This window comes from Heliangelus exortis, chromosome 7, assembly GCF_036169615.1.
Source record: "Heliangelus exortis chromosome 7, bHelExo1.hap1, whole genome shotgun sequence".
Taxonomy (NCBI): Eukaryota; Metazoa; Chordata; class Aves; order Apodiformes; family Trochilidae; genus Heliangelus; species Heliangelus exortis.
Window position 1 is genome coordinate 19,131,030 of NC_092428.1, and position 20,535 is coordinate 19,151,564.

The 20,535-nt window shown below is 40.5% G+C and overlaps 1 protein-coding gene across 2 annotated transcripts in view; it reads right to left on the reverse strand.

Moving 5' to 3' along the window:
* BICC1 (BicC family RNA binding protein 1) overlaps positions 1–19,808 on the reverse strand; it is a 91,498-nt gene extending 71,690 nt beyond the window's left edge. The window contains exon 1 of one of the 2 annotated variants that reach the window (XM_071749213.1): positions 19,400–19,808. In XM_071749213.1, coding sequence (XP_071605314.1) covers positions 19,400–19,601 — 202 coding nt within the window. In that variant the 5' untranslated portion in view covers positions 19,602–19,808. Of the gene's footprint in view, positions 1–18,508; positions 18,583–19,399 lie in introns of those variants that run through there. The other variant, XM_071749214.1, reaches the window with a different exon arrangement.
* Positions 19,809–20,535: the final 727 nt, after the last annotated feature.

A 20,535-nucleotide genomic window follows, 5' to 3' on the forward strand; every position in this document is an offset into this window, starting at 1 on the left:
AAATGCTAAGCTAAATTAATGATCCTGGGTAAACAAGAAAGCATTGTTTTGTGGTTAGACAACTGTAATTCTCTGAGTTACGCAACTCGTTTATCTCAGAACCTAAAGTTTTTCTGAAATCAAAATTCTATTTTCCACTTTTAAGACTCAATAAAGTTCTGCTTAGAAGAGCTGATACAATACCAAAGCCCTTTAAGTTCATGCAAAATAAACTGGAAAGAAAGTTGTAAACTTAAAGGATATAAAATGTCGAGTCTGGGGAAGTGAAAAATTACAATAAAGAATGTGCGATTTCTGCCAAAACCTAGAAAAACAAATGATAAAGAGTAAGGAACTAATATTTGGCCTACTTGTACCTCCAGTTCCTGTGTGGCAGCTCTTGCTCAAGAAATACTACATTTTTGCAAACAAAAATAGTATTAAATAGCAAGATGTTACTGCAGCTGACTTAATATAATGCTGTTTTCAGGAACAGCTTTTTACCATTTCGTCCCAGTATTATTCAACTTAGATCCTTTCAGTAGAAGTTCATGCGAATATGTTTTTTCTTCTGTGTTATGTCAAGTATCAGCTCCTTTTTCAGTGTTTACACAGTAATAGGGCAACTCATACACTGGAGAAATATGAAGGTTAATTAAAAACCTAATCTGTAGCAGAAAGCTTTACTACATAAATGCACATTTATAAATTACCTCAATCATGATTTAGTATTTCAAATTGTCCTTTTTGTCTACAGATCACTGCAAGGAACATCTCCATTAATGATGAAATGGTGGTAAGCATCATAGCAACCATTTAACATACCCCAACATGACATTTACCAGCATAAACAGTAGCCTTAAAGTCCTATGTTTACATTTACTTCTGCATTCAAGTTCAGTACTAAAGAAAAAGCCTGCAGAGTCTCAAGTACCTTACTCAGGCAGCATGACCCTTCTCTAAAAAAATACTCAAGAGGCAGCCTAAAATACACGGTATAGCAACTGATAAGGCTTACAGCTCTTTCCAGCTAACACAGATTTTAATTAACAGGGTGACAAATACAGAAATTGTCTTTATCATGAAACACAGAATGATGTTGCCACCTACCAGCAGAAAGCACTACTGAATAAACATTGTGTAATGTCTGTCAACATGTTGTACTTGCAAAATATCCCAGTTTTTATAAATACCAAGTGTTTCATGCTCGCATAAAGCTTTTGCCAAAACACTTACTTTCTAAGTGACAAGGAAATCTCACTAATTTGGAAGGAATGTCAGTGAATCAATAAGAAAAAAAAAATCTATTTTAAAATCTTGGTATTTATATCCTGTTACCTGCTAACTTGTGTTCTTAGGAGTAGTCATAATCAACTGAAATAATTAACAAACACGTCCAGATCTAACTATTGAAGCTAAGCTGACAGCAGAAAAGCTTTATCATTTTTTTTAAGATATATTTTATAATCAGGGAGCATAATGTCAATCTCAGGACTTGATAGAGAACAAAACCATGGTCAGTTGTTGAACAAACTCAAAAAACATTAACAAAGTGTTCTCTAAAACCACAAATATTAGATTGCTATGGCAGTAGATAATGTTAGTCTGTTAACTAGAAAAAGAATGCTTTCATTTAACAGGTAAAGCAGCACTGATAAACTTATTTTTAAATAATCCAAGAAATAACTAGCCTAAGACTAGCCTAAATATCAACTAAGCCTGGAGAAGAGAAATTTAATACCTAAAAGTCTTTTTAAAACAAGCACACATTGGTTTTGAGAATAATTGTAGTTAAGAATAACAGATATGAGAAAAAGGACTGCTTTATTTACAGAGCGACGTTGGCTCCCGAGAAGCACCTGTAATTTATACAGTATAAAACAGAAGTGAGCATATACATATAAATTATTTTCAATTACACAAACTATTTTTTAATTTATAGTAGTCATATCTGTAGCTGATGTGTGGGAAAGCAAGAACACTGTATTAATGTGTAATATGTAATTGAACAACAACCTTGTTTTAAACATGCAAGGGCCTTTGAACTGCAAACCTTCCTAAAGAAATACAATCCACTTGGGAATAAGGTAAAGCATTGCCAGGCATAAGCATGTACTAGGGTCAGGCTTCTGTGAAGGAAACAAGTTACCCATCAATTTAAAAAAAAAAACGAAATCCTATCTTTGCTTGCAGTATTTTGCCTTCAGCCAAAAAGGAATAATATCAGAATGTTATGTTCAAAAGAATTATTAGCAGACCAAAACTTGAGTACTCAGTTTGCTGCAGCATAAAAATATAATAAATAACACCTTTGTGACTTGACAGCTCATGGAATCCCAGTTTTGCATTTCAGTGCAAAACAACCACCACCCATGACCACCCTGGAGTACAGAAAGTCAGTACTCCTTATTTTATTTGTTGGTATTTGTCAACTTGTCAATTTGTTGGTATCTGTCTCCCCCAAACACCCATTAGCAGTTGATTTTTATAAAAATAGAAGACTGCAAAAATGCTTTGCTCTAGTTTTTAATTGGATCCAATTAATAAATACTGGGAAAAAACTGCTTTGGGTTTTTATTTTCCATCAAAGCCTGTATTAAAAGAGTAATAAACAATTTAAAAAATTACAAACAATGAAGGGCAGAAATTGAAAAACCCTATTAAAAAGAATAGAGTTTAGATGTACTATAATTCAGTCTCACTTTTTTTTTTCTAATGACTATTTCAAGCCCCTTTGATTTTCCAACACCAAACTGCAATGTATCCAGGCAAGTCCCACAATTACAGAAAAATCTGGAATTTAATTCCATTACTTCCTCTAAGATTTATCAACCTCTCACAAAGAAGTCTTTCACAGAACGGGTCCAATTTACACTTCTGGTAAGTTCTGCAAGCGAACTTTACCCTCTAATGCTTCCTCCTCTTATAACTTAAGAAAAACCACAACAACATCCTCTGACCATGCTCTTAAAGGATGTGTTTGTCTCTACATATGGAACCCTTTGCCTCTACTTCAGCCTTCTTATTCACACAGTGACTCAGGATTGCCTCAGAGGTTCGTGAGAATTATGCAAAGCCTGGAGTAGTTCTGAATATTACCACTAAGTCATCCAGAAGAGAACAAATGAACAAACAAACAAAAAACCCCAAAACCATACTACAACACAACCAAAAAGCAGGGGTGTATCACTAGCTAAAAACAGGAAATTTAACGACATGCATCTTACTTTAAAATTGCCAAGGCTACAATTTGTCTTTTTTCCTAAGAGAAGAAAGGAGAGGATAGGTCATGGAGCCCTAGCACCAGAAAACAAGGACAACTAAGAAACAGAAAAGTTAAAAAAGCAATTACAGTCTTTGCTATCCAAAGCAAGAATCCAGAAAACTCTGTGGCAAAAAACAAATTGTCCACAAAAGATTCCTAACATTCCTCTGCCATTACAATAATATAGACTTCAAGATGTTCCACAACATGAACTATAGCTTTGTGCAGTGCAAACCACCTAACAGAAAAAGTACATTCCTTGTGCAGTTAAAATGGATTAGCTTTAAAACTAAGCAGACAGGGAAAATTGAGGACTTGCTGCTCTAGTTCCTCAGTTGCATGCTTGGAAAGTTCATGTTTCATGAGTCTTTAAGCAGAGTAAACAGGAGACTGCACTTGAAGAGGAAGAAGGTTAATAATACTGTAAGTTATACCAGTGGAGCTTTCTTCAAATATATCATAGTGCAAATTTCCACTTCCAGACATGAGGTATTTGCAGAAGAACTAGCTCTTGGAATCTTAAAGAAGCCCTCAAGCAGTAATCCTAAAGCACAAAGGCTTAGGGCAATACTCAAGACTCAGTTTTTACAGGGCAGAGGCAAGGAAACTCAAGAAAAAAAGACACTTTACATTCAGAAAAATCCTCCCTGAAGCGGAAGTGTCCACTCAGAGTAAGAGGCATACAATTTTGCCTACTCCAGAAAAATGGCAAACACAGCTCTACCCACACATAAAAAAATATCAATCAAAGCCTCTTCCTATTGACTTCATTTGACTGGGCCTTCCTAGAGCTGCAATTAATGCCTACAAATTTTTCCAGTTTCTCACTCAGCAGATATTACACTGATTTTATAATCAAGTCTATTTTCACAGTTAAAAAAAAGCAACCTGAAGTCTACATACAGAAATACAAACCAAAGGTTCAGAATACCATCTCCTAAAATGAAATGCAGGTATTCTAAAAAAAAAAATTACAAACAGACAAGCTTTACTAATTTGGCCACACCCTGAAGACAATACTTACCATCAGTGCTACTTATCCTTGAGCCCAAGACACTACAATAGTTTAACCATTGCCTGTATGCAGAAGCAGAAAATACAGATGCAGCTCCAATCTTCACACAGTTCCATTACCTGAGAAAAATAATTTCTCCTACCACCTCTTCTTGATAATAAACATGACGGTATTGTGTTTCTGCTGTGCAAAAACTTACTTGGACTCTTAATTTGTGCTTTAAAGGCATAAAAAAAAAAATTTCTTCCCTCATCCTGGTTTTACCAGTGCTACTTCAACCATTTCAGCTGTCCCTTTAAACAAGACTGGCTATTGTTTGCTTTTCTGGCATATTACTAAAACCAATAAGGCAGTGCAGATAATTAAGACAAATTAAGTTGTATGGAGAGCAGTAGATTGGTCTGCAAGGACAAGCATGTAAATTTATAAATTATGTTTTTTCCATAGGCACACTAAGGCTGTCTTGACAGAGGAAATAACATTGCAATGGCCAGAGTGAAAGTCAAAAAAGATCACAAGATTCATCTTAAAGTCCTGCAAATCTCAATCATGCATAATAAATTAATAAAAAAATCAAGAAGTAACAGAGTTGAAAGTTTATATGATTTACTCCATTTCTAGAGTTCATAAGCCATTATTGGTAAGATTGCCAAAAAAAGCAGCATTTCCTGTTTGCATTTTTCTTTTATTTTGATTTTGGTTGAATTCAGGTTTCCTGTTACAGCTCAGTTGGCTTTAACCATAAAATACTTTTCAGCTCTTCAAGTTGCTACCCTGAAATCATGAGACAACTTGGCTACTATCAATCCACCATCTCCACAAAACCAATTTGCAGAAATTGATACACATTTTCTGTAACTTGCAGAAAAATAATCACTAAATCTAAGGTGCCAGAGGACACATTGTTTTAGAGAACAACAAATTGGCTTCTGGTGCCTAAGCTGTCACAGTGATACATTGACCAGCTTTAGCTTTGCCTGTGTGAGCCCACTTGACCCCATATTAAGAGTTTTCTCCAGATAAGAAAACAATACTTAACATTACCAGAGAAAGAGCATCAGAGAACTAACTCGAGTACCAACCCCCAGTATATTCAGAGTGGATGCTCAGTCAGCTGCCAAACTACATGTTATAGTAATTCTTCTCAGGAAGTCACAAAACAGTTTGCATTTGGACTAGAGATGCTACTATAATACTAGTTTGGGCCTCCAGTCCAAATGGTGTAAGAAGGGATAAATTACAATATAATGTTAAATACTAAGGCCTTGAAAAGTGTTTCAGAATTAAAAGCTCTGTCTATACATTTCCATCACACTAGCAGGCAAAACTGATCTACCTTCAAAATATATGTATTACCTAAAATATTCTAAAATCAATTGCAAGATATGAAGATGATCAGTAAAACAACACAGGCAGATACCTTAAAGTGAATACCTGGCTGTACTCAAAGCAATTAACTTAAAATCTCTAGAATTATTTAGAAGATTAAAGAATTTGCTTTACTGCTGTTGGTTTTCCCTTTAGAATAGATTGATGCAATCAGTGGCAGCTGATGCACAGCTCTACATTGTGGTCCTCCAGTTTTAATCTGGAATATGGAAGTCAATATGCACTGAGGCATCTGAATTTGCTTTAATATCAAGAGAAAAGGCACCAGATCCCACTGTCTCACTGCCTCCATTCCAGCAAAGCAGATTCCATCAACTGGAACAGCTCTCTTCTGATGTTCACACCATATCTCCCTACTCATAACATGAAAAGAAGGCAAGCTAGGAGGAGAGGGAAGAAAGTTCAATGTTCATATGACCCCCATGGGTTTGCAGCTCCCACTGCCTGCCCTTAAGAAGTGGCAACAGCCACAGTCTGCATCCCAGCTGCAAAAATGCTGAGTATGCTCCAATTGATCTCGATTCATCACACTTCTGGAAAGAGGCAGAACAGAGCTGGTGAGTGGTTTCTCCTCCTCTTCTCTGATAAAAACAGCACAAACAGAAAGAGAGGGGAAGAGAAGCCGAACAGAAGCACCAAGCGCAGCTCCTCCCCGAGCAGCACGCCTGGGAGGTATGAGGAGACCTTTCCTGCCTGTGTCCAAAGCTACTGGACTTTTACAACCCTCTCAGTCACGTCTCCCTTTGCCTCTTGGGTTCCAAGGTTTCCCAAAAAAAAAAAATCTTTCCTATCCGTCTGAAAAAACTTGGCCTAAAACTCCAGCCTGGCTGACCTGTGCAGGCAGCTCTGTAAATCTTTCCTGTAACTCAGCCACTCACTCCTCCCACGCCTGGCTGGCTCCCACTGCACCCAAGCCACCACTCTGCTTGGAGGATGAACACTGACTTGTGCAATGTAGGAAGAATGTAGAAGGCAAGAGAGACACCAAAAGAACACCAAGCCAGCAGGGAGCCACAGCATCAAGCCGGCAGCATGCAAACCTTTAATAGTTAAAGCCAGCCTGGAACTCTCAGCTGGCTACCCAAGCCAGAGTGAAAGGCAATGCAACACCAGCTCTGCAGCAACACAGGAGACCCACCTCATTAAAAGCTTCTTGTAAATATGCATTTGTGCCACGAGGAAAAAAGTGTAGCTGATATTTTACTTTTCAGTTGGTTTTAATTACATTGTCAGCTCAAAATCCCATTAACAATTCTCATCTCTCTGTATAAATATAGAAAATATATATTCCAATTGAAAAAAAAAAAAACAACTTAATTCATACAATGGATCTGTAATCAAAGTTTGCATCTTACAGGTGGTTTCAGCTAAAGCTATACTTAACATTCAACAGAATGCTCTTCTACCATTCACTTCTCCCTACTTTTTTCACAATTGCCTGTGTTTCAAACACTGGAATGACTTCTTTATTTCTGCCAAATCTCTGAACAATCTAAAGATGTCACTGAAGGCCACTTGGAGTAAAAAACCTGACTGCTGCTAAGCAACCCAGAAAACATCCTTACGTGTTCAATTGTTTAGTGCATTAAAAAAAATTCACACATATTGAGAATCCATGTATTCTGGACTCTAACAGTGGTAATGTCTTCCACACAGAGGGAGAAGAGAAAAATCTGCAGGCTATGTTCATATTTCAAAAAGGAATTGCTTATAAAGGACTAAAGATTTGATCAAATTTATTCCTGCTTCTGCATATGGGATAAATTAGAAACAGATTCTCTCTTATCCGCTATTTTACACACACTCCAGAAGTAAATTTACTAAGGAAAAACAGCACTTATGTTTCTTTTACTAAAACCGTAAAAATGTATCAAGATTATTTTCCACCATACAAAACAATATTTTAAAAAATGTATCCAATTTCCAGAATCTTTAAATTAATATTTTAACTGCTCTAACTGCATATAAATGAAGGCCACTTAATATTGCAGCATTCTATGCCACTGCTTATCCATGGATGCACTTACACATTCAGAAAAAATGAGAGCAAGTTTACTATTCTTCGAAGCAGATCACAGTGAAAAAAAAAATTTACTTATCACAGAAAGGATGACATGCATGCACATCCTTCATTTGAATAACACATTAGTACATTTTTTTTTTTAATTTAAATACATGTATTGCACACATACAGATGGTATCTTAAACACACTTTTTTCATCAAGTGGTTTGCCTCTTGCTCATCATGGCTTTTATAGCACAGTGTAATGTCCTTCACAGGAACTACCTTATAACACAACTTCTGTTTTAATTACACTGCAAATTGGTAACTGATTACCAGTTCTATTATCCTTACCCGAGAGGTCACAGGGAATATCTTCAGAAGATATAAATCTGCTAAAGCTCTAACATAAAGATGCTTTGCTGCATCACTTAATTGACCTAATATTTATTTTGGAATAACAGATTTAATTTTTTACATTTTGAGATGCTTAGTCTTAAGTTACCAACATCATAAATTCAACTGCCATAGATTTATTGCAGACATACTCTGAGCAGAACAGAGCAAATAAACATAGATATTGCCAAAGCCCTCCATTCATATGAAGTTATTGGCATCAGGGAAACAGGCAGATTTAAAGGTTAGTTTAAATCACTAATTCAGAGTGGCAACACAGATTCCTAAAACCAAATCTTGCTTAAAATGGAAGAGAAATACCATCAACTGTAGGTATAATTTTAAAAATGTCTTATAAAGTGGTGAAAATAATACTGAAACTTCGGAACACTTGGTAACGTCACCATGAAACTTTAGAATATCAATACAATTAAAAATTTTTTAACTTTTTTTTAACAAGATACTACTAGCACAGGTAGACCATAAATCAGACTGCTTGTGTATGCACATATTAAGAAAAGAAAAAATCACACATACATATAATTCTTTCAAAAGGACTGAAATGGCACTTTTTAAAAACAGGCTAAATCATCACTATTACCACCTTCTACCTCCAAATATCTATTAACATTGTCTCTTTCAGCCTAGATTTACTTGGCTGAATGACAGTTCTCAGATGTGTCAAACTATAAAACCATTCAGGTGGACTTCATTATAAAAATACCGAGTTTTCCTCATGAGGAAATATAGCATAATTACTTTCCAAAAATTTCTCCACTGAGAACCTTCCTACCTCTGGGAAAAGGCTCAACAGTCAAATCAGAGTGGGGAAAGTAATATAATTGAGGTCTCAAGGCAGCTCAATGAAGGATATAGCTCCTGATCCAGTAACATTCCTATCAGGCTGAATTTTTACCTCTCTAGAGGTGGTGTAATAGCTAAAACATTTAAGAAAATAGACTCATCCCCTTATCAGGTGCTAACTACATCTTCAACAAATCTTCAGCTGATTGAAGATTGGTTGTGTCCTGGCAAGTGACCTCTGAAGTGACCAGTGTGCTCCAGTGGGCCTTGGCTTCTAAGAAAAGGGGTCAAAATCTGATCTTTAAAAGTTCTTGTGGATCCCAATCTAGGCAAATTTCAAACCCCCCAAAAAACAAAGCCTTAAAAATAGTAGCTTTATTCCACAGCATCTATAATAACCGTTGCTCTCGAGATGCTAAATTCAAAAGAAACAGCTATTGGCAGCTGGCAGCTTGGGAGGTAGTCATAATGACTGGAAATCTCATGCCTTTTAAATAAAGGTCTATCATTGTCTGACTTTCTCATCACAAGGGACACACTTGTAAACATTTAAAAAAAGAAAAGCCTTCGCTCCTGAAAGAAAAAACCCAAAGAACAAGTTCTCTCCTGTATGTTGTCACTCACATATGCAAGGAAAAGACTTGCAGGCAGGGCAGATGGAGCAAGAAGTTTTCTGTGGTTTACAAAACAGAACTCAATAGGCACAGAGACAGCACAACTGTGCTCCAATCAAAGTTGCATTAGTAAGTTTCTCCCATTTTCACAACTTGCTGACATTCCATCAGTGCTCGGTAACACACTGCGTAAAGCAGAGGAAGAAGTCCACAAACAACCTGACCCAGTAAGGCCCTTCCCACCAGCACTCAGCTGTTCAGTCTGCACAAGCCATTAGTTCACCAAGTTCCTATAAGTGAACACTGATGCTTCAGCTAAAGCCCAAGCAGTTGAGCAGCACGCACAAGCTAACCAGAGATAATTGTATCCTTGTGTGATGACAATTTTAAAAGTTGTTTGAATACAACAGAGCAGCAGTGCTCAATGCATTGCCACAGGAGGCCATTGTCCCAGTTTGCCAGGCCAGGCTGTAGGTCTCCTCCCTGCCAGGGACCCTTCGGTTACACCTCTGTGGGCATGTGCACCCTTGGCAGAACTGCAATCTACAGCAAACACAGCTCCCACAAAACCTCAGGATAAAAGGAGGTGCCTAACAAGGCCTTCCCTGGCAAGTGGGATAGGGAATGTGCTGGGCACTGCCACTTGCTCTCAATGCTTCTTATTTAAAAGCCTGATGATATCGACACCTAACATGGACTACCCAAAGTACTTCTGTATTTTTTGGTCAATAGATAAACATTTAAGGAAATAAGGCAGGATAAATCCTTGACTCAGGATATGATACACTGGTCAAAATAAAAGTAAGTGGGTGTAAGTAAGAAGAGGAACTGTACCAACATCCCAATTTTCACTGTGAATCAACAATTCCCTGGCAGAAGCTAGTGGATGGTGACTGGTCTGTGAAACTGCACCACACATCAAAAAAAAATTTGGAAACCCTATAGAATGGCAAACAATGACTTGCAAAATGATTGTTTGCTTGTATTTAAAATCTACCATGAAGCGGTAAGTATGTAAAGAACCACAGTAATCACACTACAGAAACAGAACAACGATAAAAATTTTGAAAGTGTTAGTGGTTTTCTACCAGTTCAAGACAGCCACAGCTTAAAAAATGCAAATGTAACATAAGTAACTTTCGGTTATTCCATCAGTATTTCAAGTCGCGCTGACATAATACTAAAAAGTATCAATTAGCAGGCATCAAGAATCTGAAGTTAAAAAAAAAAAAACAATCCAAACTCTACCAGGATTTTTCAAGATGGGATGTACAGATCATTTTTTTCCAAACAAATGTTTCTCATTGCCCTGGGAAAGGCAAATTGTCCCCTCCACTCAGTCACAATTTTGTCAACCTGGAGTACAGTTCAGGCTGCAAAGTAAAAAGGAAAAAAAGGAGAAAAGTCCTAAAATGAAATTTTGCCTCTTTAGAAGGGACCATCATTAGGCAACATTGAGATGTCTGGTTCCATCAGCCTAGACATACACAAAACCAGTAAGGTCTTTCCTGTGCCTTCTCAAGATTAAAGCTAAACTGTCCTCAATTTCTCAGCATCTCCTCCTACATCAGATGCTCCAGTCCATCAATAGCTTCATGGCCTTCTGCTCGACTTGCTGCAGTATGTTCACATCTCTCTTGTACTAAAGAATCCAGGCCTGGACACAGCATTCCTGAAGTGTCTCACCAGGACTGACTGGCAAGCATCACCACTCAATCTGCTGGCAACACTCCTTTGCATGTGGCTCAGAATGCCATTAGGCTTCAAAACCATACTTCAAGCTTGGTCATGATCACAAATTATCCATCAGAACCCTCAAATCCTTTTCTGGGATGCTGATCTCAAGCCTGTCAGGCCTCAACCTGTGATGTTATACAAAGTAATTCCTCCCCTGGTGCAGAACTTCATGGCTCCTTTTCTTGAACTTTATAACGTTCTTCTTGGTCTGTTTCTCCAGTCTGCCAAGCTCCCACTGAATGGTTGCCCTCAGTCTTTACTGTAGGCGGCAGGTGCCCGGACGGTGCCCCCCCCGCCTGTGCCCAGCTGGGGCTGGCCCAGGCACGCATGCCCGGGTTCAGGAGGTGTGGCTTCCGGAGAGGATTCCAGAGCCAGACGGATCAAAGTTAGCTCCTGATACTATCAGAGCCAGCACTAGCTCGACTGACTCCCACGGCGAGACTCATCCCATGCAACACTTTACATCCCTCAACTTGCAAGTATGAAGTCCTGCAATATACCTCCTGTTGTCACCTTCCTGCTCAACTACATTTAGTAGTCATGAATAGACTCCAGAAGCATCCTACATTGCGTGCACCCCGATATGTTGTTCCTCCATCTGAGAACAGGGTGGTTAAAAAGTCCTCCATGGGGATGGAGGCTTGCAAATGTAAGACTTCCTCCAGTTGTTTGAAAGCCTCATCTACTACTTCTTCCTAATTAGATGGTCTGTGGCAGAAACTCCCAACACCACCCTGACTGGTCTACACAGTAATCCTGACCCATGCACTCTCAACTGGCTCATCATCTATCCCAAGACAGAGCTCCTTGTAACCCCACTGCTCTCCCATACAAAAGGACAGCACTGCCCCCTCCTCTTCAGCAGTCCATCCTGCAGAGCTTTTATCCAGACATTGGAGGACTCCAGTCTCAAGAGCTATCCCCTCCCCAGTTCTCCATCTCAGAGATATCACAGCCCTGACACTACATGCAGCCCAACTTGTCTGGTACCCATGTGCCTACATTAGGGTCAGGCATTTAATGAAGGTACTCGCTCATGTGGAGTTCCCAGAAAAAGGCATAAGATCTTCTTTTGTACCTGTCCTGCAGGCCCATGCCTTTTGCATGAATTCTTGATTTCTGTGCCCTGGCTTCTGTTATGCTAGAGCTACACAGTTGGGATAATGACTGGGAGGGACAGACCAATGTTGCTACATGCCCGTCCACCTCTCTTCACGAAATCTGGTTTGTAGCAGAAAAAATTGAAAACAGTTATGCAAGTGACTTACACCTTCAGACAACTAGCATTAGCTCCATTCAGTATTTGTTTCCAGCCCCTGTCACACCCATCTTTTCTTGCATAGATTTCAAGTTTTTACCTCCAGTATCCCAAAGCTACACTTTTATATATAAATGAGAGAACCCATTAAACACTCAGATTCCTTAGACCTCCATTAGCTAGAGAGATAAGAGCAAAAAGGATTCAGCCCTGGCTTTTCTATGAAAATTACAGTTTCCCCAGTAGCTCCATACAGTGACCTGGCAGAAGGTTGCTGTCACTCAGGAGTGTTCCCCAGCAACACCCATTGAGCCTGTAAACAAGGAACAATTTTTTTTAAATTATGTATACCTATTCAAGTAAAGAGGATATCACTGTAGATATCTGTACATAAACTAACAATAAAAGTCACCAAAATAAAGAGTTACATTGTACCATGCAAGAGTCATAACTAATCTGAACCAGAGACAAGAGAGCCTGTCCAAGAACAGGAACAAAAGTCACAGACATGCTCAATGCTTTAGATGCTGAAACGAATTTTTTTTAAACTACCACTGATCAACAGGCAGAATCCTAAAGAAGAAATCCTTAAATTAAGTAACTCATTCCTTCAGCTACAAAAATACAGACAATTAATAAGCTAGCTGAATGCCAACTCACTTGTATTCATACTGGTTTTATGTTCAAAGGTCATGAAAGTCACTACTGAGTCAGAGTAAGGGACATTGTTGTAAAAAAAAATTAAATTAAAAAAGCTATTAGTTCTTCAACACAGACATCTGAAATTAAAGAAAACTAGCATGTTTAATTGTTTGACAGGCATAAAGCCAAGAGCCTGAAATGAGTACTTAAAATAGGACATATTTTCCAATAGAGGTAAAGATTACAATATAACCAACAGGAATGTGCAAGCCAGCAATACTTAACTTAGCAGTTTATGCCAAACCATGATAGTCCGTTGTACTACTTTAAAACATTGAAACTTGAGAAAGTGGGATTATTACAACTGTTAACAGTGGAATGCAAGAACATTTTTAAACTACAAGTCACACAAATTCATTTCATATATTTATTTTTGTAGAAATCAACTATTCAGCACTTCAGGGATTTGAAGACCTGACAAAGAATTTGGATTTTTTTCCTGCTACATGCAAGCTAAAAACCAAATGTAAATGCTATTAGAAAGGTTCCAGCTTCCCCACAACTATTTCCTTGTCCAGCTTATGTTGACATATTGCAAGGATAAGAAAAAAAAACAGAAAAGTAAAAAAAAAAAAAAACCAAAAAATCTCACAATTTAGTAGAAAAAAAAATCCATTTTCTTCCTCCAAAAAATAAACTGCATTTAGGATCTTAAAAAAAAAAGTTGATAATTTATTTCAGTAAGATTCTGGTCAAAGAAAAGACATACTTAACATCTCCAAGCTCCAACAGGAACACAGGAAACTTTAAACAGGAACATAAGTACATTAATTATTTGAAGGATCACAGGGATCACAGTACATGTAGTATTTTTATGCAGATTTCTGCCACACAAACAAAAAAACCCAGAAGTAGCAATTCCTGCTTAGCCATTTAAATCTAAAACCCAACAAATTCTGGGCTGAGTTTGCCATCCCCACACTGAAAACTATCAGTCAGGACCATTCTATTTATGTTAAATTACCTATGGAGCACCTAAATTGCCCAAAGTCTATTAATTCATGTCTTAAGGGACATCATCTCTAGTCCCTATTAACTGTTTGTAGCAAAGTCTCAGGAGAAGCCCATGTTTCCTAGAGCATATCCACCTTCTTTTGTACTTTCAAACACAGATTTTCTTCTTCATTTCCCCCAACTTTGCTTGTCACCCTTACCAACTTATCATTCCCTGCAGTTGAAAAAAAACTGTTAAAAAATTCTAAGTATTATAAGTACACCCTCCCACACAGTTATGCGTCAAGTAGAGAAAATATATTTGTTTAAACAGAGCAAGTTTCACCTAATGGATTAGCAAGCAAAACAACCTGGTTATCATCCAAGCATCAGAACCAGGCATTGCATAAGTACAGTCTTGGGATCAGGCAATTGCTTCAAGGGTGACCTTTAAGTAAAGGAATTAACAATTCATTTTCAGCAGATTTACAGTAAATAACTTTTACCTAAATTAAATTGTGCAAAAAGTTACTTAGCTATTTATGTCACTTCCCTGTAAGAAAAGTAGGACTCTTGGTGAAAAACTATTAGGTGAGCAGTTTTCTAACTTCTGACAGTAGACAAAGAACACCAAAACTGAGGGAGAAGGAAAAAGGAATGCTCACCATAGGCTTATATATATATTTCTAGAAATCAAATCTGCATAGTGTAAATTAATACATAATTCCTATAACTTCAGACCTACTGTTGCTAACATGGCACCAATGATAGTCAGTACTATGTTAGCACAGGGCACTGCTATTTATGAAGATTCCCACTCAACATAAATACAACCTGTCCTTGAAGATAAGACTCAAGAGAAAACAGAGTGCTTGTGGTGATGAGAAGTTTGCAGCTTCCTGAGCATGTAGGTCTGTGCTTTCTTATCAACAGCCAAGACAAAATGCTGAATTACCTCATGAGAGAAAAAAAGACAACACAAAAGCACCCAGAAAAAGACTCTGGATACCAAAAGCAACATTACCCAAAGTCCCCAAACTGAAAGATAATGCACTAAAAAACAAAAACAAAAAATAACAAAAAAAAAAAAACCCCCACCAAACAGAACAGAGAAAATCTGAATTCTAACAACAGACGTTTTTTTAAAGAGAGATGTGTGCATCCACACCACCTTTACAGTTAGATGCTCTTTAAAGAACAAGGAAGTAGATTTGGTTTTTCTGACCCAAAGACTGTTGTATGATGATGCGTGATAAACTACATAAGCATATGCTTAAATGTAAGCAATTCCCATCAAGACTCCCAATGTCTGTTAAAGAAATTGACAGAGAAGTATGATCTGAAATCCAAGACTGGTGTAACATTTTGTAGCCAAGAACAAGACACACCATACAAGAGGAAAAGGTTTTTTGATGAGAGGTTTTGGTTGGCTGGTCAGTTGATTTTGGTTTTTAAGGTGCGTGGCCAACTGGTCTATTGATGGTTACATCATTAGCTGCTAGGTGACACTTTCATAAACTTAGTATTTTGCATTTTTTTAATAATATTCAGCTGCTATGGTTAACAGGCACTCAAACATTCACTTACTCATTCCACAGTATTAAGTCACCTGAATGTTTAACACAATTCAGTGCAGAACAACAACAAGTAGTAAGGCTACTATGAAATAACTTCTGTCACTGCTGAAAAGAAAAGCTAATCAGTTTTATTCAAGTTTGCTTCCTGGAAAAAAACAAAAGTTCATTCTCAAATGATCTGCTCACTAACAAACTCTGACGAAGGCATGTACTGTAAAACAGCTTACATCCCACTGAAAAGACAGATTTGCTTATGGAACATTATTCCAGTCATCTATAAGCAAGTAATAAAACAGTCAAAAACAGTACAAATAAAACAGTACAAAATAGTTGGACACAAGAAAACAATTATGTTCAAGGTTTTACCACAGCTTTTGCATTTTCTGATATTCCAAACAAAAACCACAAAGCTCTTAGAGAAGCTTTCTTTACCTGTCATTTAACATATTTCTCTGAACACTATTCCAAATCAAACTTCAAAACACGAAAACTACCAATGCAATTATTTCAAAGTGGAAAACAAAGCCATACCAGTAGCACCCTCAAATAAACCACTTTCTGACACCTCAACTCAAAATTGATTTCTGCTTCAGATACAACAGGCAGCAAATTAGCTCTCTCAAAGTGAACCACCCAGTGTCTTGCTACAGGACCTATTCCAGCTATGGACTCAATCTGACAGTAAAGTACCCCAGTCCCCCCCATGAGCCCTATAGTCTGCTGTGCTGAAGTCAGATTTGTCCTCCCAGAAACTATCCACAAAATATCAAGAGCAGGAAAGATGGAAATAACCACAACAGAAACGCATTCAGCAACACAATGACAGAATGAAACTGATGCACCCAGCCAAACACAAAGTTCCTTCGGATTTTTTCTAAGCCAATTGTTTTTTACATTTCATCATTAGTACAGAAAACAACAGATGTTGACTAGCAAAAAAAAAAAAAAAAAAAAAAAAAGCAAGAATGATGCTGTTTTGAGCTTGGTTTTAAAGACAACTGAAGATTACATATTCTCACTTTCCTGTAATAAAAGAAAAAGAAAGCTACAGTGAACATAAGTTTTTTTAATTATTTAAAACAACTTTGACAGGGATAAACATGCTTCTAGAAGCTGATAAAAGCAAAAGTAGGTCCATCAAGCATCTGAGTAAAATGCTGTATTTATACCAGCTTGAATTTTTTAAAAAAATAAATCAAAAAATAGAAAACTCTTGGAAATAAGAAATCTGTCCATCGCCACTTAAGACTACAGAGATTCTTCCCTTCCATGATCAAATATCTGCATATTTTAAGAACTTCCAGTGAAAGATCTGGTATCAGAAACCATAGGAAATACAACTCTATGGAGTGTCTAACAGAAGGTAAGTTTCTGAAGAATGCACACTACTTCCTTTCCATTGTTCTTTTCCTACAAGGGGAGTCAAATCTTCCACTTCCAAAAGATATCCACAAAGAAAGAAGGGAGGGAAGGGAAATGGAATCAACTTTGCCTTGTAATCAGCAGTGTAATGGACTCTAAATTTCTGGTATCAGTTAGATTTAGCTTCATGATGCTTTTTGTGACACCCTGGCAGAGCCACTTGGTGCTTGAGGTATTCCCCTAAAAGAAAGGATAAGTAACTCATCTTGTAGAAAATCATGAGATATGCTAAAAACTTGCTAAGTACAAAGAGGGAAGTGAATGAAAGCAACAAAAAGTTTAACAAACAGTTCACAGGTTTCTAACAGGAACAAGCCACGTTCATTACCAATAAGCCAGAAAGCTTAGGTTTTAAAAGAATAAACATCACTCATCATGCAGACCAACACATACATTTCTTTCAAAAAGAGTAACTGTAACGCTTTAAATCGTTACCTAAAGCTGTCCAGACTGGACATACAACCTCTAATCACAAAGCAGGCAGCATTCCCTTACTTTGTCAATTATACAATCTTTGCTACACTTCTGTCAGGATAAGGGAAAAAAGCCTATCAAAAGGAACAAACAAACAAAACCCCTCATTTTTTGACACTGGCTTCTACTAGATGACAGAATATATATATAATTTGAATTCTGCTTAGGAGTTTTGTTTACTCCTGTGTGCTTACTATCCTCCAGGAATTAAAAGGAAAGACTGTGTGTGAGATGAGATAATGGAAATTTATTTTGTTATTAGAGGAAAATATTAAAACTACCTTCAACCTTCTTGTGGCACTTTGTAACTTTTGACCCTTTTTCTTACCACTTTATATACAGAAATACTTAATTTTTCAATAACCACACGTTTTTGGTCTTAAGACACTTATGAGCCCATCTTTATACCTAGTTGTTACTGCTTATGAGACTTCTGCTCCTCTGAATTCTTTTCTCTTTAATGCATTACATAATGAGATTTTTTTACCAGCACTAAGGTATTAACTGATTAAAGATTAACTCACCTCCAGGAGAGAGGATCTCACTTTAAAAAATTCCAATCCTGGTAGTCATCAACTCAAACAACAGATCACCAGTGGACAACCTAATTCACCTGCTCCTATTCTCTGCTAACTCCTACAGCCTCCCTTAGCTGGAAGAGGCAGGTGTTCTGGTGGGATGCTCAGGGGGTGCCTATGGTTTCCAGTATGTGAATTAAATGCCATGCAACAAGACACATGAACAGCCCTGAAACATTTGTCAGAGGCTTGCTTTGAAAACGTACTTAAATACTTGAGTTACTATGTTACCTGTAACACTAAAAGTTTACAAATCAGCCCTCCCAGAGGAAAGCGTCGGCTTCTCAAAACTAACCATAAGTTTCCTTTGTTGATGCAAACATGCCCTAAGATTTGATTGACACTGTAAGACCTGCAACTCACCTTGGTTCTCATGGGCTCCTCAGAGCAGCCAGCAGGGAGATGACCCCACTCAGAAACATCCTCAAGTGGTTAAAATCTCTTTATCTGCAGCAAAACCAGCAATTGCTATTCTTATGCTGTTTTGTAAAAAACTGCCTGCGCAACTTCCACTGAGAGACAGATAATTCAAAACACATTGGAACAAAATATGCTGTCTCAAGAGGGGTGAACAAGAAAACACACACAAAAAGAAAAAAACCCAAAACAACACAAACCCAAACAACAGAACGCTGCCGCTGTCAGCTCTCCCGGAGCCGTCCCGCTCCCCGGCCGGGCAACCCGGCTTCAGAGTCTCCCTGCCCGCGGCACGCCAGCCTCGGCTGTTCCTCGAAAGCCGAGAGCCTGAGCCCCCATGCCTTGCAGGAATATTACATTTTTAAAGAAAGATTTCTGAGAGACCTTGACCTTCAAACGCCGCCGCATCGCAACGCGCCGGTTGCCGCTGGGGGACGAGCCCCGCCTGGGCTGGGCTGCGGTGTCACCCGCGATGCCAGTCCCGTCCCGGCCCCAAAGCGGCATCTTGAGACCCGGGGGTGTCCTTGTCACCCGCCGCCAGAGCCGTGACGCTGGGCTGCGCTCTGCAGAGGGGTGGAATACGGAACCTCCTCCCCTCGCCCCGCGCAGCCCCGTCTGGGAAGGCCACGACGGCGCCCGGGAGCCTAAGACCGGCCCGCCGGGCTCCCGCCACCCTAGAGCCGTGTCCAACGCCCGGCCGGGCAGCGGCCGCCCCTCTGCGGCGGGTCCCCAGGCCGGCAAGAAAAGCAGGGGAGGAAAGCAGGGCAGGAGCCCCCCTCCCGAGCCGCCACCGCCCCGCGCACCCTGAGGACCGCCGTCGCCTCTTCCCGCCCTCACCTTGAAGCATGGCCTCCAGTTTCTTCCTGTCCACCCGGAATCGCTCCTCGCCCCACTCGGGGCTGTGCAGGGGCCGCGGCGGGCCGGCCGAGTCCTCCTCGGAACCGGGCACGGGGGAGTCGGTGCTGCGCTCGCTGTTGGAGCCCGGGTCAGAGAGCGGCTGCTGCAGGTACCCGCTCAGCGGGTCACACTGAGCCGCCATGGCGCTGCCGGGCGGAGCCCGCCGCCGCTCCGAGCCCCACTCGGCCGCCTCCCCGCGGGACGCTATCTGCCCCCACAGCCTCCCCCCCGGCTCATCCCAGCCGCCGCCTGCCAGAGTCTCGGCCCCGGCGCCGCTGCCTGCGCCCGCCTCTGCCTCCGGCTCCCCGCCGAGTGTGCGCGTCCCCGGGCCGGCGGCGCCGTCCGCAGCTCGGCGGCGCCCCCAGCCCGCCCGCAGCCCGCACAGCATCTCCACCTCCATTGGACCGCCGCCGGCCCGCCGGGGAGGGGCCGGGGATATCCCCGGCCGCGGCCCGGGAGGAGGGGAGGGGAGGGGAGGGGAGGGGAGGGGAGGGGAGGGGAGGGGAGGGGAGGGGAGGGGAGGGGAGGGGAGGGGAGGGGAGGGGAGGGGAGGGGAGGGGAGGGGAGGGGAGGGGAGGGGAGGGGTCCGGGCCGGGGTCTCTGGCAGCAGGGCTCCGGGGATACTGGCGCCGCCCTGCCCACCCTGGACGTTTCCCCCCCCCATCCCCTCGGGGCAGGACCCGCCGTGAGGTGATGGGTGCCCCGTGGCTGCCCGCGGCCCCCTCAGCCATCTCTCCTCCGCCGGCCGAGGGAGGGTTGGCAGCGACCGTGCGGAGTCGGGGGAAACACATGACGGGCGGGATGGCGGCCCAGGAAAACGGGGCTCAAATAACACCCCTGGCCAAAAACGCCTTCCCCCCGAAACGTACCTGTGTGTGCAGCAGGAACGAGCATGCCAAAGTTTTGTCGGTATGTCCTGGGAACGCCGTTCACTCGGCGTGACTGACAGGTCTCATGTTGATGAGAGCCCGGGCTTTCAGCTGGGCGGTGTTCCTGTGGGAAAAGGCACCGAAAGGCGAAGTGGCTTGTGCTAAGCCGCAAGAAACCGGTTTACGCGTCCCAGGGATGACGCTGGA